At 39.8% G+C, this 20,135-nt stretch overlaps 1 protein-coding gene across 1 annotated transcript in view; it reads left to right on the forward strand.

The window, feature by feature from the left end:
* The window catches only part of fancc (FA complementation group C), a 91,912-nt gene that overhangs the window by 50,144 nt on the left and 21,633 nt on the right, over positions 1-20,135 (forward strand). Inside the window, exons 9-10 of the mRNA XM_060931925.1 lie at positions 9,195-9,250; positions 12,757-12,856. Coding sequence (XP_060787908.1) covers positions 9,195-9,250; positions 12,757-12,856 — 156 coding nt within the window. The remainder of the gene's footprint in view (positions 1-9,194; positions 9,251-12,756; positions 12,857-20,135) is intronic.

Genomic DNA, 20,135 nt, shown 5'->3' on the forward strand with positions numbered 1-20,135 from the left:
TCATCTGACATCAGACGCCTCGCCAAAGAGAAGCAGTTCCAGCCTTCACTTTAGGTCAGCCAGATATTATAATAATAATAATAGGTAAAATATTATTATATTGTAGCATCTTCATCACATAAAATGCTCAAAGTGCTTTACATCAGTACATATAAAATCAATAAGAACACACGACTAGAAACAGAGCATTAAAGCAATAAGAGGTGGATAAAATTTAAAAAGAAAATGGGAAGATTAAAAAGGGATAAAACAAAGTTATACCAAGTTGCTTTTTTATTTGAATAGCATGAAAGAAAGCTAAAATAAACGGGCTGCATCTTAAAATTTTCATCAGAAGTTATGGGTTAAATTTAGTTTGGCCCCCATAGGATGTTATAAAACTCAAAATGGCCCTTGATAGGAAAAAGGTTCCCCACCCCTGGCCTAAAGGGATCATGGATGAGGCTGCTGTGAGCATGCCTAGCAGTCTGAGAAATTATCTGAAGGCTAGGGCTGTGCCTCCCTTGAAGCAACTGATGAGCTGGGGGATGTTGTGAATCTGCTGCGGAGAGGGGGTGGCAGTCATCGGTTGTGAGTCCAACTGGATGCCAAGAAACACTGTGCACTGACTGGGTTTCATGATTTATTGTCAGCCCTAGCTTGGTGACATGGAAGATCAGTGAACCTGATTCCCTTAAAGCATCTACCTTTGACTGGGAAGAAATCAGCCAGTCGTCCAGGTATGGGAAAATGTGCATCCCTCTGGCTTGTAGTGGGGACAGTGCTGCTGCTACACACCTTGTAAAGACTCTTGGTGCTATTGAGATTCTGAATGGGAGCACACAAAACTGGTAAGCCCTGCCCTCGAAGGCAAAACAGAGGAACTACCTGTGCTGAGGTATGATGGGAATGTGATTGGAACATCTTTCTGGTCTATGGTTGTAAACCAGTTGTTCTGCCTGATGCTCTGCAGCACATCCACTGTTCTTAATGTATGGAACTTGAAAACCTTGAGATACTTTTTCAGAGGCCTCAAATCCAATATGAGGCAAAGTCCACCATCCTTTTTTGGGATAATAAAATAAGTGGAATAGAATCCACTGTTCTGTGAAGAGCTGTCTAATGGCTCGATGGCAGTCAGCTTCAGGAGAATCGAGACCTCCTGGTGTAGGGCCAGAGCCTTGTTCGAGTCCTTGACAATGGTCATTTTGACCCCACGAAACCTCGGCGGTCAACGTCTGAATTGAATGCTGTAACCCTGTGACAGGGTTGGCACAAACCAGGGGTCTGACATAAGCGCTTCCCAGCACCTGAGCTGCTGCTTGATGAAGCACTCGACCGTGGGAGAGACAGTCATTGTCTGCCCCCTCACCCCTTCCTAGAGGGGTGATGGCCAGATGACTGGCCACACTATATCAAGTGAGGGGGCTGGGTGTGGGTTGACTGGCAAAGCCAGTTTGAGCGTTGTGCCTTCGGCTGCGTTATCAGTCATAGTATTGTCTGAGTCATATTTATTGCCACAGTGGGCCTCTGTCTGGAAGGGGGTCATGGCACACACTGACAAACTGCTGTCTGGCCTGCGTAACCTGTAGGCTACACTCCAGAGATTGCTGTGCAGCAGGTCCAAACAGCTGTCCCGGAACAACAGAAAGGGAGCAGGGGACTTTCCTGCAGGGTTCCAGAAGCTGAGACTGGGCCAGCCATACCTGATACCAAACAAGAGTTAGCGAAGACATTAGCCTACCCAACTTTCTGGTCATATAGGCAAATGCCTGCAAAGAGGCATCACTCAATCTTTGGGCAGAAGGGTCAATCTCAGAGGTCTGCAATGTCTGGGTCAGGGCAAGTATAAGGTGTGACATAGAATTCCCAATGCATCCAGTATGAGCTGCTGTGTCATAGCTCCTTACAATCAGATCGTCTGTCAACTGACATTGCGGCTGGGTCTAAGTGCGTATTGGGTCTAAGTGCTTCATCAGCTGACAGCATCAGGGCAGCGACAGCTGGCTGTATATCAGGCAGGCGGTCTAGGCCATGATCAGCTGCATCCTGCATGCTAGCCAGCATTGTGCATTCACTGGGGAGATGAGAGGAATGTCTGAGGTCAGCCCAGCATCTCTGCAGCTCCTCGATATACGGGGCTAAAGGTGGGACAGAGAAGGTGCACACCGAGAGATCTTCTTAAAAAAGGCACTTTGAGGAGTCACCTGGGCTGGTGCTGCATCCAACCCCAGGCATGCTAGAGCCATCTTCACAGCAGGCCTGACTGATGTCTGGCTAGTCTTGGAGTCCCTCAGTGAACTGTGGCTCATCTCCTGGGAGTTGGGATGAGAGAAGTGGGAGCTCTCCACTCCCCCCTCTTCAACCCCCCTACCACTGAGAACTAGGCTCTCTGAAGCTCTAGTGGAGAGGACTTCTTCCTCCTGGATCTCAAAGGCCAGTGACCTTGCCGGAGGCAGTGTCTCAGAAGGAGACTGTTGCGTGGCTGTAGCGGGTATGCTAGCAGGCTGTGCACTAGGTTGTTGCAGAATTACGTAGGAGGGTTTTAATCTCTGCAAACTCTGAGGCCAAAGTATCAGCGTTTTGGGCCAGTGGATTTACTTTTCCTGCATTTGCCCCTAGTGGGGGGCCTCCTGTGACTCAGCTCTGCGGTGCTTGTATGCACAAGGAGACAGCGCTGTTGTTCTGTGCAGAGGACAATTGAGAGCTTCTCTAGTTGGACTAGCCTGGCAGACCATGTTGCTAGGCTCCTGCAGCTGCAATTCATGCATGTCAGCTCTGTCAGTCCCTGCCTTAAGTGTTCAACCCTAAAGCAAGAGGGACATTTGATTATGGCCATCATCTGGCTCAAGAAGGACTTGGCAATCAATGCACGTCATAAACATTATCAGCTACTGCTTCCACCAAACCTAGTTTGACACAGTAGCCTAATTACTAGCCTATTCGGAGGGTTTCTCCTACATACTTGTAAGTGAAATGCCATGCAGCAAGTGTATTTGGTGCAGTTAGGGGCAACCAACTGCCTTGCACTTAGTTAATAATAAATGAACACCGACTAATTATGTAATTTGACTTCTGTGTGTTGCTATGGGAACCAATACATGGAAAGTGACCAAGAGGTCGTCCTGCAAGAACGTTTGTTGACCAACTGGTTGAAGACTCTGAAATAATGAAGAATGACCTGTCAAAAGCAATGGTGGAGAGGAGACTCTGGAGACGAGTAGTTCATGATGTTCGTCTGAGGACGCTCCGATGATGATGAGACTTCCCTACAGACAACGCGTCAATTCTACAATATAAACAAAAATCATGGGGAATAACCCCTAACTTAAATGTAGATTCTTAATTAATTGAGGCGAGTCACCAGTCTTCGATAACACTTTAACATAAAAGTGGATAGTTATCATGCAAGTCTCAAACAAAGGCCTGTTATGCTAATACAGTTTGCATTTTGTAACAGAGAGCCACGAGGGGAGATCCCAGCCCGATACTCAAATTAATTGCATTCGAGATCAGCATTAAGGCGAAAGACACCTCCTGATCATGAACTTAGTTATTCCTCTTAGACCGCCGAATGAGAGCGAGTCCACTCATACTCATAGCCACTCATGAGCTATTGCCATGGAATGGCGTCCATCATATGTCCATTGTCCACAATTCAGTTAAATCGTATCTCCTAAGTCAATTCTCCACAGATTTCCATTCCGATTGTTTTGCTTGAAAGAACTGATCACTCCACACAAAACTTGGTCGTTGTTTTGTCAAATTTTTGCTAACGAGTTAGTAATTAGGCCAAATTAACAACTTTTCCAGGCCTCTCAATAGAGTTTTATCTCCTCTCTCATTTCTCATCTGATCCCAGTTGTGATCGATGTTTTGGGTAGGTCTTCTCTTGAGGAACAAAACTTGGTCGTTTGTTTGTTGAGTTTCCTGTTGTAAACAATTTGTTTCCAGCTTTGTTTATTTTCACTTAAATCAAATCTCCTCCCTCAATTCTCAATGGATTTCAGTCCTGAGTGTTTTGTTTGAAAGAACTAGTCATTCTGCACAACACTTGGTCATTGTATTGTCAATTTTTTTGGTAACGAACTGCTAATTAGGTCAACTTCATGAATTTTGGGACTTTTCACTAGAATTCTATCTCCTCCCACAGTTCTCACCCAATTTCAGTTCTTATCAATGTTTTGGGTAGATCTTCCCTCGGGGAACAAAACTTGGTCATTTGTTTGTTGATTTTCTTGTTGTAAACAATTTACAACTTTGTTTACAACTTTATGTTCAGTTAAATCATGTCTCCTCCCTCAGTTCTCTATGTATTTCAGTTCTGGTTGTTTTATTTGAAAGAACTAGACATTCTGCACAAAACTTGGTTATTGTATTATCAATTTTTTTTGCTAACAAATTAGAAATTGGGTCAAATTAACAAATTTTCTTTTGACTAGAATTATATCTCCTTTCTCATTTATCATGCGAATTCAGTTCTGATCAATGTTTTGGGTAGATCTTCCTTTGGGGAACAAAATTTAGTCCTTTGATTTTCCTGTTGTAAACAATTTGTTGTGGCGGTTGGTCCTCTCACATTGTCATATTTCAGTTCTGTTTGATGTTTTGGTAGTCATGATTGATTGTTTTGATGGCATGCCAGATGAGCTACTATGTCCTTGATGTTCTGGTTTAGTGTGCCTTTAGTAAAAGATTACTTAAGGTAGAGAGGTGCATGTAGTGTACCTTTTAAAAGTATTCTTCTAAAAGCTGAAATAACATGGACCTGAAGGGAGACATACCCCTTTTCAATTATTTTATATTATTCCCCAAGATGCTTTTGTAAGGTTTGCGAGTTTTTTTTAATTGAAAAAAATGCCTTGGTTATTTTAGCATGGTATAAAAAAAAAAACCTGAGGATAAAACAAGCTGTTTTTGGGGATGTGCTTTTAAATTTTGGGGTGTGCCTTTAAATTTAAATATGTAAATTAATTGTTATTCAGCGGTGAGTGTGGGTGAGAAAGTTGGTGTTTAGCCAATCAGAGTGAATCTATTTACATGTATAGATTTAAAGGCACAGTGCAAAATCTATGCTAAAACAGCATGAGAAAAAGAACCAAGGTTTTTTTTTTTGTTTGTTTTTTTCATTACCAACTCAAAAAAAAACACCTTTACAAAATCATCTCAGGGAAAAATATAAATTAATTGAAAACTGTATGGCTTGCCCCGTTTGAGAGTCTCAGTGTTAATAATAATAATAATAATTGCTACAGTCTTAGAACATATGGGACATACTGGTTTTGAAATGCCCGTGTGAAGAATGACCACATGAATACAAACACCTTTATTGTCATTGTACATGTACAGTGAGATTCAGTATAACTTTTTTCCCTCTGACTGGCAATCGAGCCCTGGCTGTTGAGATGAGAGTGCCAAATGCGGACCACTAGCCCACTAGAGAGCTATGTTTTCTCTGTCTACTTTTCTCTTTTTAAAGTACGCCATGTGAAATTAAGTCTAGTCTATGTATAGCGCTTTTAACAACATTGTTGCAAAGCAGCTTTACAGAAAAATAAAGATTTTAAACATATGAATTAATATCCCTAATAAATTTATTTATCCCTTAAATAGTTAGAGAAAAGTAATTTCTTAAGTAAATTACTTTTCTCCAACTATCTGACTTTTACAACAAACTAATAGCATTCCATCTTAGTGCTTCTACGTCAAGTAATGCCAATAACTTTCTAGAAAATTAGCATATATTGATTACCTCAGCTGTTAGGTGGGGATCACACTGAAAAAATGAAGTGGCAGCAACAGAGCATAACATAACGCTCAAACCATAAAAATTCTATGACTCAAAGTTCTATATCATTCCTAATGATACGAAGCACGAATATTCCATACAACACAAAAAAGACTTGAAAAAATGGATACCAGTAATAGAGTTTTACTCTTAGTAGCTTTGAGACTGGAGGGTGAGGAAGGTTTGAGAGAGAGAGAGAGAGAGAGAGAGAGAGAGAGAGAGAGAGAGAAGCTTGTTCAGTTTATGTTCATGAGACACAGCTTTCTTCAAAATCTTGTCATTTCAGATATCCTGCCAGTATAAAAATCTTACTGCTTTGGTCAAAACACCTGAAACGTTCGGAGGATGAACTAAACTGATATTACTGAGAACTGCCTTACACTTGGAACATTGAATCAAGTTCAACTTGGACTAACACTCTGCTCCTACATCACTATGGTAACACTAGTGGTGTCAACTGTACCACTGCCGAACCATAGCAAACAATAGAAAATGTGACGCTTCTGCTGGTACTATTGCTGGTCAGTGTGCTCCCTGCCTTAGGATTAGCTAGTGCCAAACAGCCAAAACACAATTTTTTGGCTAACATCATTTCGTCGTACTTGTGCAACATGAGCTCAAATCCCTCAAGAAGGAGTGAGACATGTTTACTGCACACCTTCTCAAATAGATATTTTTTTAGGGATTTGTTCTTATCGAATAATTATAGAATAAGGAGTATCTCTACAATATAATAATAATGAGAATAATGATGACTGTTTGAAATTAACTGACTGGTGATAGCAACGTGCACTTCCTCAAAAAAGCTGCAGTAAAGCATTTTAAGAGTTGTGTTGGAAAAGCTGGGCTACCTTATAGGTGCTACTCCTGTTAATTTTCATCATATTGAAACTTTTATACAGGACAGTGAGCACATCTGTTGACACCTAATTTCTCTGTGAAGGCTAGGATGCTTGTCATGAAGATGTTTTGCCAATGTCTTCAAGGTGTTCTTTTGGATTATCATGGTCATCTGCAAGGTAGACAAAACATGCCCACACTTAACTCCTTGACCCTGAGATGCTGCAGGCATGAAAGGAGACCAGGTGGCTTTATCTCTCCAATGATTTTATCGCCTTATACTATGTGTCTGATTTTCATCACTGCACACTCTTGATTAGAGGCATGTATAATGTGATTCGCTCAAGGGAAAATGACGTTACCATGTTGGTCATAGAAACAACCCAACATATTGAAAGTTCTGGAAATAAAACCGATTTTCATGTTTTAGAATCAAAAAAGTACTGCGATTTGCAATGTGCAACCCTACAAGAAAACATTTCGGCACAAAAAAGTGCACATCCTCATTTTTTTCACTTTTCATCTCCATTTTGCTGAGCTTAGACTGATATTTCACATATTTCTAAACATTAGGTACAATAACTAGAACCCCTTACATGAACCATACTTTCCAAATGCCTTAAGACTGTTTTTTATTCATTTTATGTTTCACTTTCATAGTTTACTTTTTTTTAAAGACTCCAGCAGACAGAACCCAGAAGTAGTATGCTTTGGCCCTGTGCATTGAGTAAAACTCATTCAACCAAAGTTCAGCCCCAAACAACAAAAATTAAAACCTTCCAAAAATGGAGGCGTAATCTTTATTTTATTGCACAGGTCAAGCTTTTTGGTACAAACTCCATGTGACTCATTCATTCTGTTTGCGTTGGCTAGGACATCATTCATTCACTGGAACCCAGAGCTTCATTTATATGCTTTCTTGCTAGGAGTATGTAAATATATTGTGCAGATTGTCTGTACTGGGGTGAGGCGATGGTACAGTGGGAAGCATTACTATTGACCATATGGGTTTCTTCCAGGTTCTCTGGTTTCCTCTCACCTCCCAAAACCATGCCAGTAGGTGAATTGGCTAAAATAAAGTGCCCCAGGGGTGTGTGCGCGCGTGTATATGTGTGCATGGTGCCCTGCAATGGACTGGTGTTGGGTGATGATCTCCAGTTCCACCAAATCACCTGATCATCCTAATGAGGATAAGTCACTGAAAGCGAAAGAAATTTGACTGTCTGATTTTTATAAACATGTATTCCACTGTATATAAGTTTATTAGCCTGGGGAGATAGCCCAGTGTATTTTGGGTTTAGTTGGATTTTATTCATATGAAGCCATTTATATAGCTTCAATGAGGTGTGATTTTTTTTTTTTTTAATCCCATGAGTACAATTGCCTTGCATTTACACAATGCAAAAATTTAAGACATGAGGGAGACATCATCCTGTGTTATAGAGCAGCCAAAGAATTTATGCTATTAAATGCACAAACACAACGGCCTATATAAACTCATGATCAGCTCCTGGGAATTAAGGGACTCGTGCCTTTTTTTTTTTTTTTAATGTCAAGTAGTTTGAGCTGTGCAAATGGCCAAAGTACACATCTGTATAATTTCTGCTGGCAAAACCTTTTGTGGGTGTGACCCATTTATATATTTATATTCTTTATATTCCAAGGACATGCTTATATAGTCTCAGTTACAGATCCATGTAGTCCAACAGAGTTTTGGAATTACTGCTGTTACATTTTGCTCTCTCGAGGACAGGATCAATGAACAGTGTCTGGTGTTTGTAGCTGAAACACATCTCTTTTTATTGGAACAGCAAATTGGCAGCTCTTGGCATGTGAGGGTTACAGAAATATCTAAGATGCTCCTTGGTGCTTTTGGGGGATGAAAGGGTGTGTGTATATATGTGTGTGTATATATGTGTGTGTGTGTGTGTGTGTGTGTGTGTGTGTGTGTGTGTGTGTGTGTGTGTGTGTGTGTGTGTAAGGGTATGTGCCTGTATCTCTGTGTGTGTGTCTGTCTGTCTGTCTGTGTGTCTGGGGATGAGTGGCTCAAGCTAGGGTTTAGCAGACATTGAAATGTAAAGCAAAATGAGATGAAACTGGTTCTGTCACCTACACATCCTTCCCATATTGGTCTTGTTCAATCAAAGACAACAAGTGCACATATGAGTCTTTTGTGGCACACATTTGATTGTTTAGTTTGAGTGTATGTAAAACAGTTTGTGTTTGACTGCATTCTTGGCCCATATCACTGGTGCAAAAATGGCAATATAATAATATCCATTTTCCCCAAAATAAATATGAACTTCAGGCATGCATGTACAGCTGCTTCAGGGCATGTTCTCTCCTTTAAAGGCACTAAATTTAAAACAAATGCTAAAATGTAGATGGTTGCGTATTTAGAAGGAAAAGCTAAGTTACACTAATGTAACTCCATCAGTTTGTTTAGAGACACATTGATGGAATGCCACAGCTTTTAATCCTCATTGGTATCACCACATTGCCCTCTAGTGCTACAGCTAGAACTGACATGTATATTGGAAATGTTGGTTATAATACGCTGCTTGTTTTTTGTTTCCTTTTCCCCCAGCCTAAAGCATCAGCGCTGCACTGCCACATCTTTCTCATAGTGAATGATGTTTTCAGGTGGGTTATGATTTGAGTTGTGTGTGAACATTTGGTAAACTGTTTATAGTTTCTTAACCATGAATTCAAATATCAGTGATGTATCCACTTGTAGGGTCCAGAAGATTATATTTAGATTTCAGTAATTAAGTAATTTCTTATTATTGCTAACTTAAAGTACTAACCTGCATTGAGGCCAGAAGTCAGTATCAAATATGGGTCATTAAAAATGACTAACACTGTGTGTTAGGAACATACACATCACATTTTAAATATGGTTTCACAACACTTACAAAACATAAAAAGATGAAAATTCATATATATTACAACCAGGTTTGTAGTACTTGAGTCCAGGACTCGGACTCGAGTCTGACTCGTGCCCTAATTTTAAGGACTCGTGACTCGAATCAGACTTGAGCACTGATGACTCGGACTTGGACTCTGACTCGTGTATACTACATTAGGACTCGTAAATTGGAGACAAGGACTGATTTTTTTTTCTTTGTTTTGTAATATGCCATAATAATTTGACATAAGATCTACATTAATTTTTTTACTAATTTTGTGCAAGAGTGCCACAGCTGCATGCCTTGGTGCACGCATCAGAGACTCTTGGGCGTGCTCCGGACAGTGTGCATGCTAAACGGATTCGCGCGCGCGCCGTAAACAACTCGCACCTACACAGGATTAAGGCGCAGTCAGCGTACCTCTATAAAAACTGTGAAAACACACTTACTTTGCGAAGTATTGAGTTGTGTTGCTGACACATTACTAAACCTTATTTCCTTGTTTGGTTTCCTGATCCCTGATTTCCTGTTTCTCGTCTTTGAGTCTGTCTAGTCTATGATGGCCTGTTTGTGCCTCACTCAATTTATTGCCTGTTTCACTGTTTTACGATTTTGCCAGCCGTTCTGCATTGTTTACCCGTCTTCACTTGTATTAATAAACACACCTTCTGCCCTTACATTCGTCTCCCATCTCTGTTCCTCTCTCATCTCTGACAGAATACTTCGCCTACCCAACAAAGAGAATGCACATTGACCTGTACATACAGTTAGGTCCATAAATATTTGGACAGAGACAAAATTTTTCTAATTTTGGTTCTGTACATTACCACAATGAATTTTGAACAAAACAATTCAGATGCAGTTGAAGTTCAGACTTTCAGCTTTAATTCAGTGGGTTGAACAAAATGATTGCATAAAAATGTGAGGAACTAAAGCATTTTTTAAACACAATCCCTTCATTTCAGGGGCTCAAAAGTAATTGGACAAATTAAATAATTGTAAATAAAATGTTCATTTCTAATACTTGGTTGAAAACCCTTTGTTGGCAATGACTGCCTGAAGTCTTGAACTCATGGACATCACCAGATGTTGTGTTTCCTCCTTTTTAATGCTCTGCCAGGCCTTTACTGCAGCGGTTTTCAGTTGCTGTCTGTTTGTGGGCCTTTCTGTCTGAAGTTTAGTCTTTAACAAGTGAAATGCATGCTCAATTGGGTTGAGATCAGGTGACTGACTTGGCCATTCAAGAATATTCCACTTCTTTGCTTTAATAAACTCCTGGGTTGCTTTGGCTTTATGTTTTGGGTCATTGTCCATCTGTATTATGAAACGCCAACCAATCAGTTTGGCTGGATTTGAGCACACAGTATGTCTCTGGATACCTCAGAATTCATCCGGCTGCTTCTGTCCTGTGTCACATCATAAATAAACACTAGTGACCCAGTGCCACTGGCAGCCATGCATGCCCAAGCCATCACACTGCCTCCGCCGTGTTTTACAGATGATGTGGTATGCTGTGGATCATGAGCTGTACCACGCCTCCGCCATACTTTTTTCTTGCCATCATTCTGGTAGAGGTTGATCTTGGTTTCATCTGTCCAAAGAATGTTCTTCCAGAACTGTGCTGGCTTTTTTAGATGCTTTTTTAGCAAAGTCCAATCTAGCCTTTTTATTCTTGAGGCTTATGAGTGGCTTGCACTGTGCAGTGAACCCTCTGTATTTACTTTCATGCAGTCTTCTCTTTATGGTAGATTTGGATATTGATACGCCTACCTCCTGGAGAGTGTTGTTCACTTGGTTGGCTATTGTGAAGGGGTTTCTCTTCACCATGGAAATTATTCTGCGATCATCCACCACTTTTGTCTTCTGTGGGCATCCAGGTCTTTTTGCATTGATGAGTTCACCAGTTCTTTCTTTCTTTCTTTCTTTCTTTCTTTCTTTCTTTCTTTCTTTCTTTCTTTCTTTCTTTCTTTCTTTCTTTCTTTCTTTCTTTCTTTCTTTCTTTCTTTCTTTCTTTCTTTCTTTCTTTCTTTCTTTCTTTCTTTCTTTCTTTCTTTCTTTCTTTCTTTCTTTCTTTCTTTCTTTCTTTCTTTCTTTCTTTCTTTCTTTCTTTCTTTCTTTCTTTCTTTCTTTCTTTCTTTCTTTCTTTCTTTCTTTCTTTCTTTCTTTCTTTCTTTCTTTCTTTCTTTCTTTCTTTCTTTCTTTCTTTCTTTCTTTCTTTCTTTCTTTCTTTCTTTCTTTCTTTCTTTCTTTCTTTCTTTCTTTCTTTCTTTCTTTCTTTCTTTCTTTCTTTCTTTCTTTCTTTCTTTCTCAGGATGTACCAAACTGTAGATTTTGCCACTCCTAATATTGTAGCAATTTCTCAGATGGGTTTTTTCTGTTTTCGCAGCTTAAGGATGGCTTGTTTCACCTGCATGGAGAGCTCCTTTGACCGCATGTTTTCTTCACAGCAACATCTTCCAAATGCAAGCACCACACCTCAAATCAACTCCAGGCCTTTTATCTGCTTAATTGAGAATGACATAATGAAGGAATTTCCCACACCTGCCCATGAAATAGCATTTGAGTCAATTGTCCAATTACTTTTGGTCCCTTTAAAAACGGGGTGGCACATGTTAAGGAGCTGAAACTCCTAAACCCTTCATCCAATTTTAATGTGGATACCCTCAAATGAAAGCTGAAAGTCTGGACTTTATGTCCATGTCCATTATATAACTATAACTTGAATATGTTTCAGTAAACAGGTAAAAAAACAAAATTGGTGTCAGTGTCCAAATATATATGGACCTAACTGTACGTCATGTTCAGGAACAAACTAATGCTAATGGCACTAAAACAGCCACCGTCAAACGGTGCAGTTGGAGTCTTGTTCTCAGACTCGACTTGGATCAATAGTGGACTCGACTCGGACTCAACTCGGATCAATAGTGGACTCGGACTCAACTCTATTTTTTTTTAATGACTTGAACTTGACTCAGACTTAAACACTGGGGACTCGAGACTGGACTTGGACTCGAGGTTTAGTGACTTGACTACAACACTGATTACAACTGCATGCATGGATTTTGCAAAGGAAAATGGATTTTCCTCAGTTCTCCTCCGCATAAGCAAGGTAAAAGTTAGTGTTCTTTAATAATAAACAACTAAATAAAAATTAAATAGGAGTAGTAGTAAACCCAGAAATTTGAACCCTGCTGGAGATAAAAAGATTTCCGATGCATTTTTTGTTTTGTCTATTTGTAGAAATGCTGTAATAACACTAGAAGAAAATCTCGCAATGAGAGGTCTATTACAAGTTTTCACTAGCTGTTTTCTTCAGACTCGTGCTGCCCAGAGGCCACAGGTATCAGCCACTTTCATCATTCTGTCTTTTACTGTTGGGGATTTCTTTGAATTTTTTTAATGAGGGAAACATGAAAATGCAAATAAGTGTTTCCGCTTCAAGTGGCTTGCACCCTGAGGATTCTGTACACATAGTTGGTCATACAGATCCAAGCAGGCAATGATATGAAGAAAATGTATTAATGATAAAGGAACATGGATCTGAAATGTGACATACAACTCCAGACTTATTGGCAACCTTGGTAAAGATCAGTAAAAAAAGGTTAATTGGACTAATTTCGGCTGCATGGTGGTGTAGTGGTTAGCACTGTCACCTCACAGCAAGATGGTCCTGGGTTGGAGCCCAGGGGCTGACGGGGGCCTTTCTGTGTGGAGTTTGCATGTTCTCCCCGTGTCTGCATGGATTTCCTCCGGGTGCTCCGGTTTCCCCCACAGTTCAAAGACGTGCGGTTAGGTTAACATGGGGCAGCCATGGCCTGAGATTGGGCTGAAGTGCCCTTGAGCAAGGCACCTAACCCACAACTGCTTCCCGGGTGCCCACTAGCATAGTGGAGCATAGCTGCCCCCTGCTCTGGGTATGTGTGTGTGTGTGTGTGCTCATTGCTTACTTGTGTGTGCATCAGGGCTTTACATTAGCACCCGCCCACCTGCCAAATGCGGGTAAAATTCGGCTTTGGCGGGTAATAACTTTAGTCTCACTAGCCACTTTGGCGGGTGGTTTATTCTGTGGTATGACAATATATTTTAATTGTAGTTTTCTCTGAAGGCATCTGATATAATAAACGCATTGCAATGTAATATTACGCACCTACAACTTCCATGAGCACCTGCATAAACATTCTGACAACATGTTAGAATTGTTTAGAACGTTCGTTAACGTCTCAGATAAAATCAGTGATACGGTAACCTGCGGTTAATGAACGAAGCAACAAAGTTGCTGACGACTGACAAGCGCACTATGTGGCGGTGTATCGCTGGAGTTTCAAACCCTGCTGCTCAGGAAAAAAGGGGCAGAGATGAGCAGGGCCGGAGCAGCATTTTAAAATCACAGAGGTCCGTGATGCGCGAAGCGCGCACTGAAACATTTTCGCCATATTTAAATGAGGGGGTGAATTACACATCACACAAGAGATCTATTCCTGAAATTACTTTTAATGGTGTTTGAACTGAATATCGTCAGTTTTGAAAAAAAAATGTATGTGACAAGAGTAAGAATAATTTAAGCTTGTTTAATGGTTTGATCTGGCCCAAGCAATGAGGACAAAAGATACCCTCACCATGTAGCCTATATAACTAAGATACATTAACAATCTGTCATCCGTTACACCTACACAAAAAAAAAAATTCTGGGAAAAAAAATCAGTATACACCACCATGTTTCAGGCAAAGTTATCCAAGGCAAACATAAGTTGAAACTTTCCACTCTATTGCTTTAGCTTATCGAATGATTTATTTTTAAAATCACAAACAAGGTAGGCTACAACTGCGCTGCTTCGAAAATGTAAATTGAACAGCCTCATGAAAGTGCGCTGATGGTTACCATGAAAAAAAAACATGTCTCCTGCACTGCGTTCCTCCCCAGAGTCGCACACTCATTCGCTTTTGTGTTCTTGGTCTCAGAGCCGCGCGCACGAAACAGACACAGAAGACAGATTCACCGTTTAACATAATTAACAATGCACTTTTTACAGAGACGTTTTAATGTTATTCTTTCTTTTTTTATCCAGTTGAATATTTAGCGTACAAATGTATTTTCAGCTCTTAAAAATGACCGAGGTCCGGACCGCGGTGGCCTCATAGCTGGCTAGGGCCATGGAGATGAACAAGATGCTAATAGGAAGAAAAGACAGTTCAATGACAAATGGAAGTTCGGGTGAGATTGGCTAGTTCATAGCAAAACCGAGAATACCATGTACTGCGAAGACTGTAGAAAGTATGGCAAAGACAGGCACCAGTAATTTTAAACTCGAAACTATAAAGGACCACGAAAAGTCAAATGCACACATCGGTACTATAACATCAAAACAGGCGAAGACGGCTGGTTCACTAAGGACAGCATTGCTTTCAAGTCCCTGGCTGTCATGAAGTCGGCTGAGCTGGAGAGGATAGAGCTGCTGTTTAGAAACGTTCACGCAGTTGGAAAGAAGTTGATCTCACCTCAGCTATCAACTTATGGCCTGCTGGAAGCCTCAGGTCACGAAGACCATGTTTCATGGACCATTCAGACTCATCTGATGATGAATGTAATGAGGACATTTAATGTCTCTCTCTACACATGTTCTCTCTCTCTCTCACACACACACACACACACACACACACACACACACACACACACACTATTAATAGATAATACATAATATACATAATAATACTTAATACACATAATACTTGCATATCAAAACATCAAATGTTTTTCAATGATAAATGTTTTGAATTGGACTTTTAATATTAGAATCAGTTCAGTTGTACTGAATGTTCATCTCATCTCATTATCTCTAGCCGCTTTATCCTGTTCTACAGGGTCGCAAGCAAGCTGGAGCCTATCCCAGCTGACTACGAGCGAAAGGCGGGGTACACCCTGGACAAGTCGCCAGGTCATCACAGGGCTGATACCTAGACACAGACAACCATTCACACTCACATTCACACCTACGGTCAATTTAGAGTCACCAGTTAACCTAACCTGCATGTCTTTGGACTGTGGGGGAAACCGGAGCACCCGGAGGAATCCCATGCGGACACGGGGAGAACATGCATACGCCGCACAGAAAGGCCCTCGCCAGCCACAGGGCTCAAACCCGGACCTTCTTGCTGTGAGGCGACAGCGCTAACCACTACACCACCATGCCGTCCTGTACTGAATGTTGTTTTTCATATTATACGATATTTCATATTGTAAGGGGCTTGAATTTGAGTTCAGTAAACAGAATACTCTTTATATTTTTGTCTCAATTGGTTGCATGTTTTCATATAGGGAGCTACCTTAACAGCACTGAATACTTGAGTGCTACTGTAGTGATACATTATACATTGCCATTCATAATTAAATCTTGATCTTCCGAACTTTAATGTATCATGGTGAATAAAAAACTGCGATTTCCTGGCAACAAAATTGTGGCTAGTGAAAAGGCTGAATGGCTAGTGACTCGGGAAAACCACTAGCCACAGTGGCCGGTGAGCAAAAAAGTTAATGTAAAGCCCTGGTGTGCGTGTGTGTTTTCATTGCTTCAGATGGGTTAAATGCAGAGGTTAAATTTCACTGTGTGCTAAAGCCTGTGCTTGAGTGTACATGTGACAAAGGTTATTTGACTTGGCTTCTAATTACACACTGAATATGTGTGAGAAACTTAAAGTCTTATGGTCTCTCTCTCTCTTCAGCTCACTTTCTTTTTTAATGTTGTTGAGGTCAAGAAACTGGCATGGTCATGTCAAAAGCCTGATTGTGTGGTCATTGAACAATTATTGTGTGGATTTGGGCATAAATCTCCCAGCATGTCATCATGTACTCTAACAAGTTTCCCAGGGCTTTGGATGAAAAACAATCATACCATTCTCCCCCATAATAACAGTAGAACAACTATTCTTTTTACTCCAAACCCAGTTTAAGTGTGTTGACAAAAGCTCTATTTTTGTCTCATTTTGCCAAAGATTCCAGCATCAGGCACTTACATTTGTGTTGAGATGTGGTCTCTTTTGGCATGTTTTTTAAATAGTTTGCTGGCTAGGAGTTCTAATTGTAGATTTGGAGATTTGACCCCAAAATGCTGCCATCTTCTGCTAACCGCCAACCTCCAGTTTCTTCTTCCAATTTTATCCTCCTCATTCCGGTTGTTTTAACAATTAATAATTGCTCCAACAGTGGATACGGGTATTTTCACATACATTTTTTACAGGTTTTGCCTGATTTATGAAGGTGGGAAATAAGGAATTTTAAGCGGACGGTCACTGGACAGACAAGTCTGAAACGTTGCCTGTCCGAATGACAGGCCAAAGTCCCAGAACAATGCAGCCGGAGCAGGCCCAGGAAGCTGAAGGGCTTTAGATGACTGGAGATGGTTTCTCAGCTGTTTCCTGGCACATTTTTTGTGATCTTCAAAGGCCAAATTACACTAGACATTAGTTGCCAGTTGCACTATAAATTGAATATAATTTACAGTAAAATGTCAGAAGATTCAAGAAAAACATGCTTGAAGTTACACCCAAGAAAACGGTAGCGCACACAGGTCAGTTCCATGTCTAGAAAAAAGTATGGGGGCAAGGATGTTCCAGTTGGTTACAACTTAGTCAGGGATGAGAGTTTTCCGCTTTTTGGCGGAATTCCGCTTTTTTCAGTCAAAATGGACCTTTTTTATATTGTTGCAAATCCGTTGAGAAAATTTTAGGGGGGTAGGGTCTGGTACTATTTCTGGGCGGCCGGACTGACTCGCCATCAGCTGACTCGTATATCACAGGGTTCCCGCGGGTCCTTAAAAAGTCTTAAATACAACTTTCGGTTTTTAAGGCCTTAAAATGTCTTAAATTGTTTGGAATGACTGGAATTTTCGAAAGGGAGGTATTAAATTTAATCTTGGACCAAACGAGTGAAATGTCTCCAGTCGGTTTGGGGTATTTTTTTAACTGTAATTTTAAAAGTGACCAGCGCACCTGTTGGGGGCAGCATTGGTTCTGTGCGTTCCGTAGATCAAGAGCTAACGCTAGGAGGCTACTGGAGGAAGTGCAGTGTGGTGCGGTGTGGTGGTTGTGAAGAGTGAGAGATGCGCAGGTAGCTTACGCGGGCGCTAGAAAGCATTGATAATTATGGGAAGATGTCTGTTTAACGACAAGTGGTTGGGGGATGACAAATACCCCCCAAATAAGGAGAAGACTCGTTTGCGATAAAAAGCTCTGGATCGCACAAATGTGTTTAAAGCCGGTACCGCAGAGCTGGGGACACGCCCACTGGGAAACTGGCTTTTCACCGACATGAGGCGCGCGCGCATGTGTGTTAGAGGTCAAGCGCTCCGGAGTGAAACGCAGGGGGGTTCGCGCATGCGCACAAGAGTCAGGTGGAAAATGGGACTTATAGGAAATAATACTAATAATGATTAACTTTTTTTTACATAATTAACATTGTTTATTGTACTAAGTTTAATATAAATATATAAACAACCTCATCTCATCTCATTATCTCTAGCCACTTTATCCTTCTACAGGGTCGCAGGCAAGCTGGAGCCTATCCCAGCTGACTACGGGCGAAAGGCGGGGTACACCCTGGACAAGTCGCCAGGTCATCACATATATAAACAACCTTTATTTCAAAACTCAATTAAAAAGAACTACAGAAAATACAATAATTCTAAATATAGTACAATATAATTTGTACAAAATTTTTTTAGTTTTATTACCTATCGTCTACAACAGTGTTTTTAATATAATAATAAGAATAATATTAACAGCCACTAATAATAATTAGTAGTAATAGTAATTATTATGGATTATTAATCATTACTACTTATGAATTAGTGATTATTAAGTACTAGGGATTATTAAATGTTATAAAATTAAGTTATTAAAAATTATTACAAATAATTATTAAAAAGTAGTAATTGGTAGAATACAAACAAATACTCATGGATTATAGATAATTTTTTTTAATTGTGAACATTGATATAAAATAACTGTACTACTACTACTACTAATAATAATAAACAGTAATACTTGTTAATGTTATTATCATCAGTTCAGTTATCAATGTTCACTATTAAAAACAAATTATCTATAATCCATGAATAATTGTTTGTATCACTACTACTACTACTACTAATAATAATAATAATTACTTTTTTTAATAATTTCAAGAGGAGTTGGTTAAAAAGAGGGAGAGGACCAACAAGCTTTTAGCTCTTGCTAAAAAGCTCAAAATAAAGAAGAAATAAATTTTCTGCACCATGAAACTGTAAATAGTTGTATATATTGTAAATAGACAAACACTTTATAGAACCAAAGGAAAAATGTATTCATAAATCATATAAACCATTATTTAATATAGCAGTGAATGTGTTACCTTAGTTTGGATTTAGAGCAGCAAATTTGAAGTATCATGTTGGTGCTCACTTGGAATGTATATGCAAAATTTAGCACAAAAGGCCTATGTCAATGTTTCCTTTACATAGGTGTAGTTGATCTTTATCAAATGAAAGTTTAAGTAATGTACGTACTTGAAAGAGAGTTCTACTTTTGTACAAGTGTCAATTTTGTAAGCAAACAGGGTATGGTATTTCAAAAACATTTGTAAAATTTTGATGATAAAATAAATGGTTTTAGGGTAAAAAATCTCTAAAATCCATGAGCTCCCGGGGGCTTTGCCCCCTGGGCCCCCACTGGGGGCCTATGGTCCCCAGACCCCCGGCTAATTTTTCAGATTTTTTTCATCACAAGCCACTCTCATCCCTGCTTAGTGGTACTCATGTATAGGTACTATAATAACACTCATGCAACATTTGTCAACAATGACTTTTTATACTATGTTTATAATAAGTCTATAAGAAATTTAGTAATAATTAACAATACAACTCTTCTTAAATAATATAATTAAAAGGTTGAGTACGAGATTCCAAGTAACTTTGTAACAAAATGACTTAAAACTAGACATGGTAATATCATTTGGCATTCAGACTAAAATCTGCTGGACTAGAACTTAGACAATAGAAGAAAATAAAAACTCTATTAAAATATAAATCTACATCCTCCAAAGCATATGACTATGAATGTCATTCTTAGTATGAATGGGGAAAAAATGCACATAACATAACCATTGATTGGCAGTTTGGCACTTAACATAGTACTGTACTGCAAAGTTTCATGTAAACTGAACTCCTAACTGACTGGATCAATCAGATACTGTCAACCCTAAAACACTAGTTTAACTGCATCATTCAGTAAAAACAACAGTGAATCCTGAGTGTATTATTATTGTCTTATTTAGTGTGCCACTCGGGGAGCAGGAGATGCCTGTAAATTTTGGCGGGGCTGGGACCGTTGGTGGCTGAGTTATGAATTTTTAAAGTCGGGCCTGTGGAGACCCCTGTTTCACAGGCCATTATGACACAATGTATTTGCCTGGTGTAATATTTGGAAGAAAATTAGAAGTAGATTAGACCCATATATTGACAATTTCTAATGGGCCATCCGGTTTGATGCTTTTGAAATACAGATGGACACATTTTAATTATTTTTTTATCTGCCATCCGATCCAATGCTTTTGCAATACAGATGGACGAATGCAAAAATTACCGGTCAAC

Source organism: Neoarius graeffei, chromosome 10 (genome assembly GCF_027579695.1).
Source record: "Neoarius graeffei isolate fNeoGra1 chromosome 10, fNeoGra1.pri, whole genome shotgun sequence".
Taxonomy (NCBI): domain Eukaryota; kingdom Metazoa; phylum Chordata; class Actinopteri; order Siluriformes; family Ariidae; genus Neoarius; species Neoarius graeffei.